This window comes from Pongo abelii, chromosome 17 (assembly GCF_028885655.2).
Source record: "Pongo abelii isolate AG06213 chromosome 17, NHGRI_mPonAbe1-v2.0_pri, whole genome shotgun sequence".
NCBI classification, from domain to species: Eukaryota; Metazoa; Chordata; class Mammalia; order Primates; family Hominidae; genus Pongo; species Pongo abelii.
In genome coordinates, this window is record NC_072002.2 from 28,556,949 (window position 1) to 28,573,351 (window position 16,403).

Consider the following 16,403-nt stretch of genomic DNA (forward strand, 5'->3'; position numbering starts at 1 on the left):
ACTGGATGGTTTGGGGCGAAGCAAAAACATAGCAAAAGGGTATTATCATTCTAAAAACACCTTCTTCTTTAAAGCTCATAGTAATTTTTATAATATGTATTCACATCACAGCCCATTTGAGATTTGTCAATATTCTTTTGTCTATAGAGATTCGGGGGCAGGGGGTGGGGAATAAAGAAAACCTAAGCTGAACAAGTTAAGTCAAATGTTACACTTTCATGAGGTAAGTAACGCATTTGTTCATTCATTCATTGTGTCATGTATTTAGTGAGTATTTGTTGAGTGCTAGGCTTCAATTATGAAATAATTTGGTTGGGGTGTGTGTGTGTATGTACATGACAAAGATATACTCTAAAAATGCTTTTAATTGTTAACGTATCTGTTATTTTATAGTTTTTATGCATGCATTATTCTTTATTGTTTTACCATCAGGAACAATTAATTTAACATTCTCACACATATAAAATCAAGAAAATCTCATTCCCTTAGGAAAAAAGCTTCACCCTACCACTCATCTTGAAATAGCAATTTAGTGTGTTAAAATGTCCAAGATTCATACTAGGGAGGCAAAAGCAAACACTAAAGCTGCACAAAACAAACACTATTATCAGGCAGATGAATATTTAATCAATTCTTATTTGTTTTCTTGGTCTTTTAGATGTGGCTAGTGCCTATGTATATGGCCGGCTTTGGACAAATGGAGTCAGTGGAGGCAGCGTTAGCACTTTAATCAGTTGAAAAGTCCTATTTGAACAATCCAGCTCCTGAGCTTCAGGCTGTCAGCATGGTCAGGCTGTAAAAGAAACCATTCTTGACTTTCCCAAGTGTCTGTAAAGCATCCTGCCCTGACTTTTCTGGGCAAAGGCTTCCTCCATGGTAAGAAAGACTATGCTAAGGAAGAGGAGGGAACTTAAATTAAGCAGCATGATGGGTACAGTGCTTTTTTCAGATCTCGAATTGTGAAATCAGTGTAGTATGGCATGACCAGCATAGAATGCAATAGAATAGAAGAGACTGAAAAACGATTGAAAGCATCAGAATGCATACCATGGCATGGCCAAAGGTATTGTTTCGGGAAAACTTTTTCCTTAATGTATAATCTCCTGTATCATCTGTTTCTCTCTCTACTGAATCTTCCCATTGTTATAAACATAAACATGCAATCTTTTTTTTTTTTTTTTTTGAGATGGAGTCTCGCTCTGTTGCCCAGGCTGGAGTGCAGTGACGCGATCTCGGCTCACTGCAACCTCTGTCTCCCACATTCAAGTGATTCTCCTGCCTCAACATCCCAAGTAGCTGGGACTGCAGGTGTGTGCCACCACACCCGGCTAGTTTTTGTATTTTTTGTAGAGACAAGGTTTCACCATGTTGGCCAGGCTGGTCTCAAACTCCTGACAGGTGATCCATCTGCTTTGGCCTCCCAAAGTGTTAGGATTACAGGCATGAGCCACCATACCTGGCAAACAATCATTTCATTTTAAAACAAAACAAAACCTTTCCTGATCCCACTAATCCCCCTAGTTACTGCTTCAATTCTTTCCTTCCTTTTGAAGCAAATTCCCTGAAAGTGGTATGACACTTTCTCATTTCTCTCCTTCCATTCTGTCTTAACTGTCTTTCCCTTAGGATTTCAAGCCCATTATTCCAGCAAAATTGCTATTGTCAAAGTCAGCAATGATGTCTACATTTCTAAATTCAAAATTCAGTGGTGAATTCTCAGCCCTCATCTTGCTTGGCTGATCAGCAGTACTGAGGATGATGGTTCACTCAGGATGAAGCACCTGCTCTCATCCCTTCCACTGTTCCCATGATGGTCCAAGTTGCCTTCTGTCTCCACTATATTATATTAACTGGTCTCCCTACTTGCATTCTCACCCACTACCCCCATTCCCTTCTATACTATATTCTCAACACAATGGTTAAAACACCTCATTCCTTTGATTAAAACCCTCTACTAAGGCCGGATGTGGTGGCTCACGCCTGTAATCCCAGTACTTTGGGAGGCCGAGGCAGGCAGATCACGAGGTCACGAGTTCAAGACCAGCCTGACCAACATGGTGAAACCCCGTCTCTCCTAAAAATACAAAAAAATTAGCCAGCGTGGTGCAGGCCTGTAATTCCAGCTACTCAGGAGGCTGAGGCAGGAGAATCGCTTGACCCCGGGAGGCGGAGGTTGCAGTGAGCCAAGATCTCACCACTGCACTCCAGCCTGGGTGACAGAGCAAGACTCCATCTCAAAATAAATAAATAAAACCCTCTACTAACTCCCATGTCATTCAGAGTTAAAGCCAGTATCTTTGCAGTAGCCTCCAAGGCCTTATACAACCTGCTCCCAACTCTGACCTCATTGACCACTCCTCTCATTCTATGCTACCATCTCTGACCACATTGACTTTCTCCCTGTTCCTCAAACCCACGAGGCATGCTCCCCTTGCAGAAGTTCTGCATTTTCTACTCCCATGCCTGGAAGCCTCTCCCCTAAACAGATGCCTGGCTCACTCCTTAATTTCTACCAGGTCTTGACTCAAATCCACCATCTCTGTGAGGCCCGCCCTGGAAACGCAATATCAACTTTAACACATGCAGTCATTTTACACTCCTCTTCCCTTAGCACTGTCAGACAAAATTTCAACAAATTTAGTTTAAGAATCACTAGGTAGCCATAGAAATGTATTTTTCAATGTAAGTTGTGGTCAAAAAGTCTCTGGTATAATAAAACACAGCTTGAGCTAAGAACCCAGATGAACCTGGGCTCACACGTGGCACTGAGCACGGTCCTTTGACTGGGTTCTCTGAGCTAATGCCCATGTAGCTCCCTTCCTCGAGCCAGAAAGGTCTCTTCTCCACCCCACACTTCTTAAATGACATAATCAAATTATTCCTTCAAAAGACAGATCATCCATAAAATACTATGTAGTCATTAAAAATCACGTTCTAGAAGAATATTTAATGTTACAAAGTGATAATCCTAGTACAGTACTAAGTAAAAAGTCAATTTATAGCTCCATTTATAAAAGCATGTATATTGTCCCACAGTTCTTGAGTAATAAATAGTACATAATAAATTTTTCTACATTAAATTATGATTAGCTTGCCAAGGTGAGAGAAAGTGGAATATCTGTCATGTTTTTGTGACTCCCTTTCCACTCCTATGTGGCCAGGACAGTGAACTCAGATGGCCTAAGAAAATGGCAGTTACTCAACAATCCTGCTCAGTGCTGAAAAGCCTCTCCTCTGGCCCCTTGTAGTTCATCAGAGCAAGAACTGGTGATGCTGACCATGTGCCCTCAGGGAGAGAATCCCTGGACCTCTGTGGTCAGTGCCAGGCTGCCAGAGATCTCCACACCAGCATCTCCCCACCAGGTGGTCTGTGGGTGAGGCCCAGATCTCCATCCCTCCTGGGACCACATACTCAGCCTCCTCTCTGGGTCCTGCTCCAACGACCTGGCTTAAAACCCTTCTGAGGTGAGATCAAAAGCTTACATACAGACTTCAGGCCCTCTCTCTCCACCATAATCCACTCATTTAAAGCAAGAGTCTATGGAGGAGTTTCAAGGCAACCCATTTCACACACCTGAAACCCCAAAAATGCTATTAACTGTTCCGATTCAAAGGAGCATGGAAGAAAGGCAGGGCTGTACTGTCTTCCAGTGGGAAGGGCAAGGAAAATAATGTGTTAAGCGTTTTGTTAATGAGAGTCTATATAGTTGGAAAACAGATTTATTTTGTAAGTAATACCTACAGTAATTGAGAGGGAGAGAGAGAAAATACATTCCTCACCTCTTACTTAGCTAGTGATGAGTTCTAATAATATAATTGTTTCTTCTCCCATTCATATTGTGTGTGGAAATAATAGTGGTGATTTTAGGTAGCATGAGTGACTCAAGGAAGAAAGGGACACGGCTGGGTAGGGAGCCTTCGAGGCTCAGTAGCTCCATGCTTCCTGCATCTATTATTAGAGTAGGTGGGACTGGCAGAGAACTTCTTCAGACATCTTTTCCACAACAAAAGAAGAAATGCTTTTCATAAGGAGAATCTATTGCAGCTAAAATGCAGAACTGAAAAAAATATCCAGGTGTGACATCAGCAAGATAGACTAGAAAGCTCCAGGCCCTCCTTCTCCCACAGAGACATGGAACTAATAGCAATGTATGGACTAGAATACCTCTGTGAGAACTCTAGAGACCAGTTGAGAAGCTACAGCACCCAGGCCAAGGTAAAACCAAGAAGACATTCCAGCAAATAGAAAAATGCATGGTATTTCATGTGTCCCCATCAGTGCCTCTCCCTCTACACAGCACAGCACAGGGCAACCAAGAGGAAAACCTCCATACTAAGGTTCCTCCCTCAGAATAAAAATAAAAGAGTAGACCATGTTTCTAACATTCTGGATTGTCTGGGGGCTGCCTGAGAAACTGGCTTCTGTCTCTCCTGACTTGGAGCACTAAAGGAACCAATGATAGAGTTGGAAGATGCTTGAAAAGAGGCAAGCTGTACATTAGAGCTGCAGTTCCACAGGTGGACAGCAGGGGGAGCAAGAGATCAAAAAAGATTTGAGAGGTCCTAGACACTCTAGTTGGGCTGATGGGTGAAAGTCTTCCCTGCATGAAGCCAGTATGCAAAGACTTGGAGATGTGATTGATTTTTCAAATGCCCAAATTTCAACAGAAGATTATAAGGCACAAAAATGCAAAAAGAAAACACAACCTAATCAACAAAACAAAATGAATCTCTAAAAACTGATCCCAAAGAACTGCAAATCTATGAACTGCTTGACAAAGAATTTAAAATAACAGTCATAAAGATGACCAATGAGCTTTAAAAAAGGAGAACTCATACAGACAATTAAAAAGAAATCAGGAAAACTATGCATGAGCAACATGAGAAAATCAACAAAGAGATGGAAACTATAAAACAAGAACCAACCAAATTTTTATTCTTCCTTTAAAAGACAGTTATTTGAAAAAAAAAAAAAAAACCAAAAATATCTGACTAAAAAATTCACTAAAGGGATTCAACGGTAGACTTGATCAGACAGAAGAAAAAAATCAGTGAATTTGAAGGCAGGTCATTTGAAATCATCCAGTCAGAGAAACAAAAAGAAAAAAGAATGAAGAAAAGTGACATAAGGGACACAATCAAGTGGGCCCAATGTATACATTATAGAAATCCAAGAAGAAGAGGAAGAGAGAGTGAAAGGAGCAGAGAACTTATTAAAGAAATAATGGTCCCAAACTTCCCAAATTTGAAGAAAGAAATAAATTCAAAAAGCTCTAACTAGCTTTGGGATAAACCTAAAAAAACCCACACTGAGATACATTATAGCCAAACTGTTAAAGTCAAAGACAAAGAGAGATTCCTGAAAGCAACAAGAGGAAGGCAACTTATCACATACAAAAGGAGTTCCCATAAGATTATCAGCAGATTTCCCAGCAGAAACTCTGTAGGCCAAAGGAAGTAGGATGATATATTCAAAGTGCTGGGGCCAGGGGGAACTTGTCAAACAACAATACTGCATCTGGCAAAATCATCCTTCAAAAATGAAAGACTTTCCCAGGTAAATAAAACCTAAAGTAGTTTATTACCACTAGACCTTCTCTACAAGAAACACTAACTAGAATCTTTCAAGTAGAAACAAAAGGATTTAGACAGCAACACAGAGTCATAAGAAACTACAAGGTTCTCAAGCAAAGGTAAAGACATGGACAAATATAATAACTTATATTATTGTTAATTTGGTGCACAGAATTTAAATGATGAAAATATTTTAAAAACTGTTGCATAAATATCTTTATGCAAAACAAATATCTGTGGCATCAATAATAATGGTGATTTTATAGTATGTGATTTAATACTTTATTAAGTGTTGTATAAAGATATTTATACACATACCGTAAAGCATATTGTATGCTTTGTAAAGCATATCACATACTGTAAAGCATGTATGTGATTGAAGTTAGGTTATTATCTGTTTAAAATAATATGCTGTTTTCTTTGTCTTTGTAGTCAGAAAAAATAAAATAAAATAGTGTGCTGTTAATAGCATTTTATAACATTTAATAAAATGCTGTAACTTTTTTGTTTTATTTAATTGCAATGGTAGCCACAAAAGATCTGTAAAATATGCACAAAATGAAATTAAAAGTAAGTCAAAGCATGCCATTACAAAAAAATTTAATGAAACACAAAGGAGGCAGTAAGAGAGGAAAGGAGGAACAGAAAAGCTACAAGACACACAGGAAAAAATGAACAAAATGGCAATAGTAAGTCCTTCCCTATCAGTAATTACTTTAATGTAAATGGACTAAACTCCCCAATCAAAAGATAAAGAGTCATCGAATGGATAAAAATCACAGGATCCAACCATATGCTATCTATAAGAGCCACTTACATCTAAAGATGACACAGGGTTGGAAGTGAAAGAATGGAAAAAGATATTCCATGCCAGTGGCAACCAAAAGAGAGCAGGAGTGGCCATACTAACATCAGACAAAATAGACTTTAACTCAAAAACAATTACAAGAGACAATGAAAGACACTATATAATGATAAAAGGGTCAATTCACTAAGAAGACGTAACAATTATAAATATCTGTGCACCAAATCAAAGCCACAAACATGTGAAAGGAATTTTGACAGAATCAAAGGGAGAAATAGAGAGCAACATAGTAGTAGGAGATTTCAGGACCTCCTCTTTCAGTAATGAATAGAACAACCAGACAGAAGATAAATAAGGAAATAAAGGACTTAAATAACCCTATAGACCAATTGGACCTGACAGACTTATGCAGAATATTTCACCCAGTAACAGCAGAATATACATTCTTCTCAAGTATACAGAAAACATTCTCCAAAATAGCCCACATGTCTTAACAAATTCAAGAAAGTTGACATTATATAAAATACCTTTTCTGAAACTACTTTTAACTTCATATGGAACCAAAAAAGAGTCCACATAGCTAAGACAATCCTCAGCAAAAAGAACAAAGCAGGAGGCATCACGCTACCTGACTTCAAACTATACTACAAGGCTACAGAAACCAAAACAGCATGGTACTGGTACCAAAACAGATATATAGACCAGTAGAACAGAACAAAGGCCTCAGAAATAACACCACACATCTACAACCATCTGATCTTTGACAAACCTGACACAAACAAGCAATGGGGAAAGGATTCCCTATTTAATAAATGGTGTTGGAAAAAACTGGCTAGCCATATGCAGAAAACTGAAACTGGATCCCTTCCTTACACCTTATACAAAAATGAACTCAAGATGGATTAAAGACTTAAACGTAAGACCTAAAGCCATACAAATCCTAGCAGAAAACCCAGGCAATACCATTCAGGGCATAGGCATGGGCAAACACTTAATGTCCAAAACACCAAAAGCAATGGCAACAAAAGCCAAAATTGACAAATGGGATCTAATTAAACTAAAGAGCTTCTGCACAGCAAAAGAAACTACCATCAGAGAGAACAGGCAACCTACAGAATGGGAGAAAATCTTTGCAATCTATCCATCTGACAAAGGGCTAATATCCAGATTCTACAAAGAACTTAAACAAATTTACAAGAAAAAAAAACCCCATCAAAAAGTGGGCAAAGAATATGAACAGACACTTCCCAAAAGAAGACGTTTATGCAGCCAACAAACATATGAAAAAATGCTCATCATCACTGGATATTAGAGAAATGCAAATCAAAACCACAATGAGATACCATCTTAACGCCATTTAGAATGGCGATCATTAAAAAGTCAGGAAACAACAGATGCTGGAGAGGATGTGGAGAAATAGGAATGCCTTTACACTGTTGGTGGGAGTATAAATTAGTTCAACCATTGTGGAAGACAGTGTGGCAATTCCTCAAGGATCTAGAACTAGAAATACCATTTGACCCAGCAATCCTGTTACTGGTTATATACCCAAAGCATTATAAATCATTCTACTATAAAGATATATGCATATGTGCATATGTATGTTTATTGAGGCACTATTCACAATAGTAAAGACTTGGACCCAACCCAAATGTCCATCAGTGATAGACTGGGTAAAGAAAATGTGGCACATATATGCCATAGATTACCATGCATCCATAAAAAAGGATGAAATCATGTCCTTTGCAGGGACATGGATGAAGCTGGAAACCATCATTCTCAGCAAACTAACACAAGAACAGAAAATCAAGCACTGCATGTTCTTACTGATAAGTGGGAGTTGAACAACGAGAACACATGGACACAGGGAGGGGATCATCATATACAGGGGCCTCTCGGGGGTGGGGGGCTAGGGGAGGGATAGCAATAGAAGTACCTAATGTAGGTGACGGGTTGATGGGTGCATCAAACCACCATAGCATGTGTATACCTATGTAACAAAATACATGTTCTGCACATGTACCCCAGAACTTAAAGTATAATAAAAAACAGAAAAGAAAAATATAAATCCAGGAAAAATTTTTAAAAAGTCTTTTCTGATGTCAATGGAATAAAACTAGAAATCGAAAGCAAAAAGAAAATTAGAAAAACCCTCAAATATGTGGAATTTTAAACATACTCTTAAACAACCAATAGTGCAAAAAAAAAGTAACAAGATAAATTAGCAAATACCTTGGGACAAATGAAAACAAAAACACAACACACCAAAACTTATGAAATACAGCAAAAGCAGTGCTAAGAGGGGCATTTATAGCTGTAAACACCTATATCAAAAAATTAAAAAGGTCTTAAATCAAACCTAACTTTACACTTCAAGAATCTAGAAAAAGAAGAACAAACTAAAACCAAAGCTAACAGAAAGAAGGAAATAATAAAGATGAAAGCAGAAGTAAATAAAATTGACAGTAGGAAAACAATTTAAAAATCAAACTAAAGTTGGTTTTTTGAAAAGATCAACAAAATTGACAAATCTTTAGCTAAATTGCGAGGGGAAGAAGAGAAAACTAAAATCAGAAATAAAATATTGGATATTACAGGGAAGGCTACCAACATAAGAAGGAATTACAAGAGAGTATTATGATCCATTGTGCATCAACAAATTGGCTAACCTATAAGAAATGAGTAAATTTCTAGAAACACAGAACCTACCAAGAGTGAATCAGGAAGAAACATAATCTGAACAAACTAATAACTAGGAAGCCCAGTTACAAACAAACAAACAAAAGCCCAGGACCAGAATACTTTGCAGAAAACTCCACTAAACATTTAAAATCAGGCTGTGCATGGTGGTTCACACCTATAATCTCAGCACTTTGGGAGGCTGAGGCGGGGAATTACTTGAGCCCAGGAGTTTGAGAACAGCCTGGGCAACATAGAGAGACCATATCTCTACAAAAAATTAAAAAGTAGCTGGGTGTGGCAGCACATGCCTGTGCTCCCAGCTCTGTGGGAGGGTGAGGTGGGAGGATCACTTAAACATGGGAGGTTGAGGCTGCAGTGAGCCATGATTGCACCACTGCATTTCAGCCTGGGTGGCAGAGTAAGACCTTATCTCGAAAAGTAAAAAATAAAAATAAAAGAAGAATTAACACCAATTCTCTGGAAACTCTTCTAAAATATTGAAAAGCAGGGACCTCTTTCAAGCTCATTCTACGAAGCCAGTGTTATCCTTATATCAAAGTCAGACAAAGACGTTACAAGAGAAGAAAACTACAGGCCAATATCTCTGATGAATATTGATGCAAAAATATTCCCAAAAAACTAGTAAATTCAATTCAAGAGCACACTCATGAAACACACACACACACAAACACACACACACACGACAAACTAGGACTAGAAGAAAACAACCTCAACGTGATAAAGCCCAAAGCTAACATCATACTTAAGTTATAAAACTGAAAGCATTTCCTCTAAGATTAGTAACAAAGATGCCCACTCTCACCACTCTTCTTCTCCTCCTCCTCCTCTTCCTTCTTCTTCTCCTTCTCTTCCTCTTCCTCCCTCCTCCTCTTCCTCCTCCTCCTCTTCCTCCTCTTTCTTCTTTTTTAAGACAGTATCTCACTCTGTTGTCCAGGCTGGGTTGCAATGGTTCAATCACAGTTCACTGTAATTGAGGTCCTGGGATCAAGTGATCCTTCTGCCTCAGCCTCTCAAATAGCTAGCTGCAGGTGCACATCATTGGGCCCAGTTATTTTTTTTTAAGGTAGAGATAGGGTCATGCCATGTTGCCCAGGCTGGTCTCAAACTCCTGACTTCAAGTGATCCTCAGCCTCCCAGAGCTCTGGGATTACAGGAGTGAGCCACGATGTCCAGCCACCCTTCCCACCACTTCTGTTCAACATAGTATCAGAAGTCCTAGATAGGGCATTAGGCAAGAAAAAGACATTAAAGTCATCCAAATTGAAACGAAGGAAGTAAAATAATCTCTGATGACATGTTCACAGATGACATGATCTCATATGTAGAAAACTCAAAAGATTTCACAAAAAACCTGTTAAAACTAATAAACGAATTCAGCAAAGTTGGAGAATACAAAAGCAGTACACAAAAATCAGATACATTTTTATACACTAGCAATGAACAATCTGAAAAGGAAATTAAGAAAACAATTCAATTTACTATAGCATCAAAAGGAATAAAATACTTAGGAATAAGCCTCACCAAGGAGATGAAAGACTCATACAGTAAAAACCATAAAACATTGCTGAAAGATAACAAAAATAAATGGACAGCATCTCATTCTCATGGACTGGAAGATTAACATTAGTTGTTAATATATTCATGCTATCCAAAATTATCTGTAAATTCAACACAATCCCTATCAAAATCTCCATGACACTTTTTGCAGAAATAGAAATTTTTATTCTAAAATTTTATGAAATCCCAAGGACCTCCAAATAGCCAAAAAAATTTCTGGAAAATAAGGAAGTTGGAAGAATCACATTTCCTGTTTCAAAACATATTACAAAGCCATAGTAACAGAAACAGTATGGTACCAGCACGAAGACAGATATGTAGACCAATAGAATAGAATAGAGAGCCCAGAAAATAAAACTCACGGATATGGTCAAATGATCCTTGATGAGAGTGTCAAGACAACTCAATGGAAAAAAAGCACTCTTCAACAAATGATATTGGGAAAACTAGACATATGCATGCAAAAGAATGAAGTTTGACCCTTATTTTATACCATATACAAAGATTAACAAAGTGCATTAAAGACTTATATATAAGACCCCAAACTGTGAAACTCCTAGAGTGAAATACAGGCAGAAAGCTTTCCTGCATTTTATTTGGCAATATTTTTTGGATATGACACAAAAACACAGGCAATGAAAGCAAAAATAGACACATGGAACTATATCAAACTTAAACATTTGTGTATCAAAGGATACAATCAACAGAGTGAAAGGCAACCTACAATTCTTTGCAAATCATAGAAAATATTTGCAAATCATACATTTGATGAGTGGTTAATAGGCACTATATATAAAGAATTCTTACAATTAAAAAAAACCCCACAATTAAAAAAACAGGCAAAGGACTTGAATAGTCATTTCTCCAAAGATGACATACAAATAGCCAACAAGCATATGAAAAGATATGCAACATCATTAATCATCAGAGAAATTTGAATCCAAACCGCCATGAGATACCACCTCACATCCATTAAGATGGCTATTCTAAAACACAGAAAGTCAGTGTTGGTGAGGATATGGAAAAATTGTAACCCTTGTGCATTGTTGGTGGGATTGCAAAATGGTGTGAATGCCATAGAAAATAGTATGGAAAATCCTCTAAAACTGAAAATAGAAATATCATATGATCCAGAAATCCCACTTTTGTGTATATATCCAAAAAATTGAAGATGGTGCTCAAAGAGATATTAGCATTCCTGTGATCATTGCAGCATTATTCACAACAGCCTAGAGGTGAAAACACCTAAATGTTCATTGACAGATAAATGGATAGTCAAACTGTGGTCTCTAGATTTGATGGAATATTATTCAGACATCAAAAGGAAGGAAGTTCTGACACATGTTACAACATGGACATGCTATAGCATGAATGAACCTCCTAGACATTACGCCAAGCAAAATAAGCCAGTCACAAAAAGACAAATGCAGTATGATTATACTTATATGAGGTAAATGCCTGGAAGCGTCAAATTCATGGGAAGTAGAATGGTGGTTCCAGGTACTGAGGGATGGGGAAATGGTGAGCTGCTGTTTAGTGGGTACAGAGTTTCAGTTTTGCATGAAGAAAGGTTCCGAAGGTCTGTTTTACAACAATGTAAATACACTTAACACTACTAAACTATCCACTTAAAAACAGTTAAGATGGTAAATTTAATGTTATGTATATTTTACCACAATAAAATATACAAAGTTCACTATGTATCTTTAAGAAATTAGTTGGTTGCAGTGGCACACACCTGTAATCTCAGCTACTGAGGTGGGAGGATCCCTTGAGCCCAGAAGTTCAAGACCAGCCTGAGCAACAGAGTTAAGACCCTGTCTAAAAAATAATGAATATCTTTTAAAAGCACATAGGGAATAGGGGCAGATGTTTTCTGAAACAACTATGTGCCCAACATTTCTTTATCAGCTACTAGTTGACTTACAACTGCCTTTCTTAGTTTCTCCATCTTTTGGGGTCACCGAGGAATCTATTACCAACTTCCACAATCCAGTTCACCGCCTTTAGCTACTTCATATTTTTGTGTCAATTTCTGGGAGAATATGATAAGGCATAATGCTAATTTCTGGATCTCTTGTGCACAAAGAAAAGAAAAGCAGATGTCACCTTGGAGGAATTGCAAGTAGCACCAGGGTCCACCTCACTTCAAGTGACTGTTTCCGCAGGGCCTCAGGGGACCTGGAGCTGCCAGAGTCTGGAGGAGCATAATAAGCGTTTCGGGAACAACCTTCCAGGTCTCAAAAGTGGGTGGCTGCCTGCAACCAATTGTCATTTTTCTCTGCAGTAACCATCTCTATAAAGCTGACTGCTGCTAATGGCTGCTTTAGGGAAGCCAACGCAAACACCAAGCCCCTTGCCAAACATATAAAACGGATCCCTTTATTTCTGCTGATCAGCCTGTAGACTTTTTCCTGGAGTGAGCAAGCTGGTGTACCTGGTGAAAACTGCTGTTTAATTCACTTTTTCTCCCCTGGGGAAGGATAGCTTAGCCAAAAAGGCCAAATTCTGAGAAGATTAAATTAGTTTGCATAAAAGCCAGTGAATTTCTGAGTAATTTGTTCAGGCACCCGTGTGTGCCACTTGGATTACTTTCTCCAATTATGCAGGGTAGTCTACAGGTCTTTAGGGGATTGGGTTTTAATACCCTCACTTTCCTAATGCTAGCATCCTAGGGTTTATGTGCCCCTCCAAAGGAAATGCTGCTTTAGCAGATTTGGGGATGAACTCATGCTGGTTGGAAAGTTTCAAGTGTTGAGTAAACTCTTCCATATTACGAAGGCATATATAACACTCCCTGTTTAGGATCGGATCACCACAGGTTTGCATGGCTGTCTGCTACTTTCAGACAATGCTTACAAAATATTTCCTTTTTCTAATTCTTTATCCCTATATTAATCGTATACCCCTCTTCACATTCAACTGCACTAAAAACAGACAAAAACAAAACATACAGTTGATCTCCCAGTGCCTGCCACTGCCCATCAGCTGCCTATAATTTCTCAGCTTCACAACTTGTTGTATTTCAGTTAGGACATATTAAAATCCAGAAACTAAGGTACAAGTTGCATTCTTATTCTACAGAGAAGAAGGGCACCCACTCCATCCCCGAGAGGTGTGTGGACTTTCCTGACCCATGCAGTCTCCCGTTCCCTGCAGACAGGGCCAGAACTGACTCCCCACCCCTCCACTGGCCGTACACATACGTACACACATATATACGTATATATGTGTAATATACACACACTATATATACACATATATATATATGTGTAATATACACACACTATATATATACACATATATACATATATATGTGTAATATACACACACTATATATATACACATATATACATGTGTGTTTACATGTGTGTGTGTGTATATATGTATTTACTTATTTATTTCCAAATATCCCTAGTACACTCTTGTGATTAGAAACCTCCTGCTCAGGGGGTGGAGTTCAGGGTGGGAGTTGGGTCTGGGTTTTAATCGGGAGCAAAATAAAGACTGGGTTTTAAATTTTAGGATAGAGCAAAGAGGAGAGTTTCAGGAGTGAGAGGTTGAGAGGTGTATCTCGGAGTTAGGTAAGTGTGGCGTGACAGGAGGGGAAGGGTGGAAGTTGCAAGACCTAAAAGGAATATGAAATCTGGGCCCACAGTGTGCTTAGGCTGGTCCTCAAGCTAGGATGATGAGCTACAAGATTCTTTTTCCCACCACTTTGCCCTTTTCCCACTCATCGCCCAGTTTCCCTCCACTTTACTCCCAGCAAAGGAAGAGGTGTTTACATTGAGAGAGTTGATTAAAACAAAACACATTCCTCTGTAGACTGCTGGGGACATACACTGCTGGAGGCTGTAGGTCAGAGGATGCAAACCCAGTTGCCTGTAGTCCAGGCGAGAAGCCTCGGTAAGGGAGGTACTGGGCCCCCATCCACTGTGGGAGGTGGAGAAGCATGTCCAGCTGGAGCTGGTGTGCCCTGCCTGATGTCATTCAATGAAGACAATTCTGTGTTATCAAAATATGTCTCCCAACTGCCCATCTTAAGACCCTGTTGGCCTTCATAACTCATTCCAAACAACCAGCAGGCAGCAGCAGCCCTGAGAATGGTTCTCCTTCCCATGAATGGAAATTCCTGTGCAACCTCACAGGTTGAATGCTGTAATCAATGTACAGGCACCTGGAACACTGCTCAGCACACTGTGGGTTCTCAGTGGAGGTTCAGATGAGACCTGAATGTCACCACCAAAGAGCTCTTCTGTGTGCTCCAGGTATAATCCCCATAAACATCTAAGCATAACTCACCCTGAACTTCGGTGTGAGAAACACGAATCTGTATTGATCCAAGGCTACTTAGATCCCATTGTGGCACCAGGTTTTCCAAGACCCCAAAGAAGGGAGGCACTGGCACCATGTCTGTACATCAGCGTGTGATGTCCACAATTTTTACAGGATGAGAGGGCACTGCTCATTCCCAGGAGCCAGAGAGCTTTGAAATACTCATCCTGGTAGCTGTTGGACCAGTCTGAAGTGAGTCCCAGTATTATCCCTGAGTTATCCATAGAAGGAAAGGGAAGAACCAAAGAAACAAAGTCTTCTCAGCGTATGTAAAATTTAACTAATTCATTCATGTATTCATCAACTTTGTTTGAACTCCTAAGTCCCAGGCATGGTCTAGGTGTGAGGTTCTGTATAAACACAAAACAAATAAAGATGAGTGAGGGGAAGAGAAGAGCCCGCAGGAAGCAGTCTCTTCAACTGGTCAATGACTTGCATTTTGTGCACAGCAGTCATATGGAGCCCTGCGGTGAGGGCCTTGCCTGCTCCCCCAACCCCTTACCTCCACACCACAAGGCTGCTTACCATGAACACCTGCGACTCTGCCTGAGGGACTATTTTCTTTTTCTGATGGCAGGAATACACTTAGCTCTTATCTCCCTTACAAAGCAAGCCAAAGTGCTGGGAAGATGAACTTCTAGAAGCAGCCCTCAAAAGCCGATAAACGGCTGGTGGATATATACCCCAAATGTCTCACCCCTCAATGAGATAACTCTGAGGCATGCTCTATGCTGCCTCCCAGTGGCTGGGGGACTTTACAGGCTTTATTTTCCCTTTCCTGTCTCGCTTTCCCACTCCCCTACCAGTGTTTCCTGGGTTCATCTCCCAAATAAACTATTTGTACGCAGATCCTTGTCTCAGGATCTGCCTCTGAGGGAACCCAAACCAAAGGACCATATTACTTAGATTTTTCTGGCTAGTGTTAGTTTTAAAAATTCCATCCCACACAACTATATGTCACATTTCAGGTTTAGAAAACCTGTTTGCCATGTATATAGGCCATAGAAAATATCTATGAAAGAATAATCGTTGTTTGGAATCAATAAAAGCCACCTTATCCCTGCACTGTGGCATGTGCCTCTATGGATAATAGAAATTAAAATATGATAGAGAAGGTTGTTTTAAGATTTTTTTTCGTAAGTAATTTTCTTTATATTTCAATTTCTAAAAATGGAGTCTGGCATTTTTTGCTCCATGCCTAGGATTGTAGGAAATTTTCTAGTATAAAGGTCAAGGCACACCTCTAGCCACGGTAAAGCGTGCTGGGTTAATAAGCCCCAGTGGGCTGGCTCGGATCAGCCCTCCCTCCTGTCTGCCTGCCCCATGCTCTCCTGATGGCCGCTGTCACCAAATACCATGTTACAGAGTCTCCTTGAAGGCAAAAGAAAAAAAAATCATCTTCGTTCCAGACAGCCTGGAAAAAAAAAAT

The 16,403-nt window shown here is 39.4% G+C and overlaps 1 protein-coding gene across 1 annotated transcript in view; it reads right to left on the reverse strand.

Annotated features, from left to right (window-relative positions):
- Positions 1–15,136, reverse strand: part of LOC100437970 (putative uncharacterized protein encoded by LINC01387) — a 78,954-nt gene extending 63,818 nt beyond the window's left edge. The window contains exons 1-2 of the mRNA XM_002828053.5: positions 14,942–15,136; positions 12,749–12,836 (exon numbers count right to left, since the gene is read on the reverse strand). Coding sequence (XP_002828099.4) covers positions 12,749–12,836; positions 14,942–15,050 — 197 coding nt within the window. The 5' untranslated portion in view covers positions 15,051–15,136. The remainder of the gene's footprint in view (positions 1–12,748; positions 12,837–14,941) is intronic.
- Positions 15,137–16,403: the final 1,267 nt, after the last annotated feature.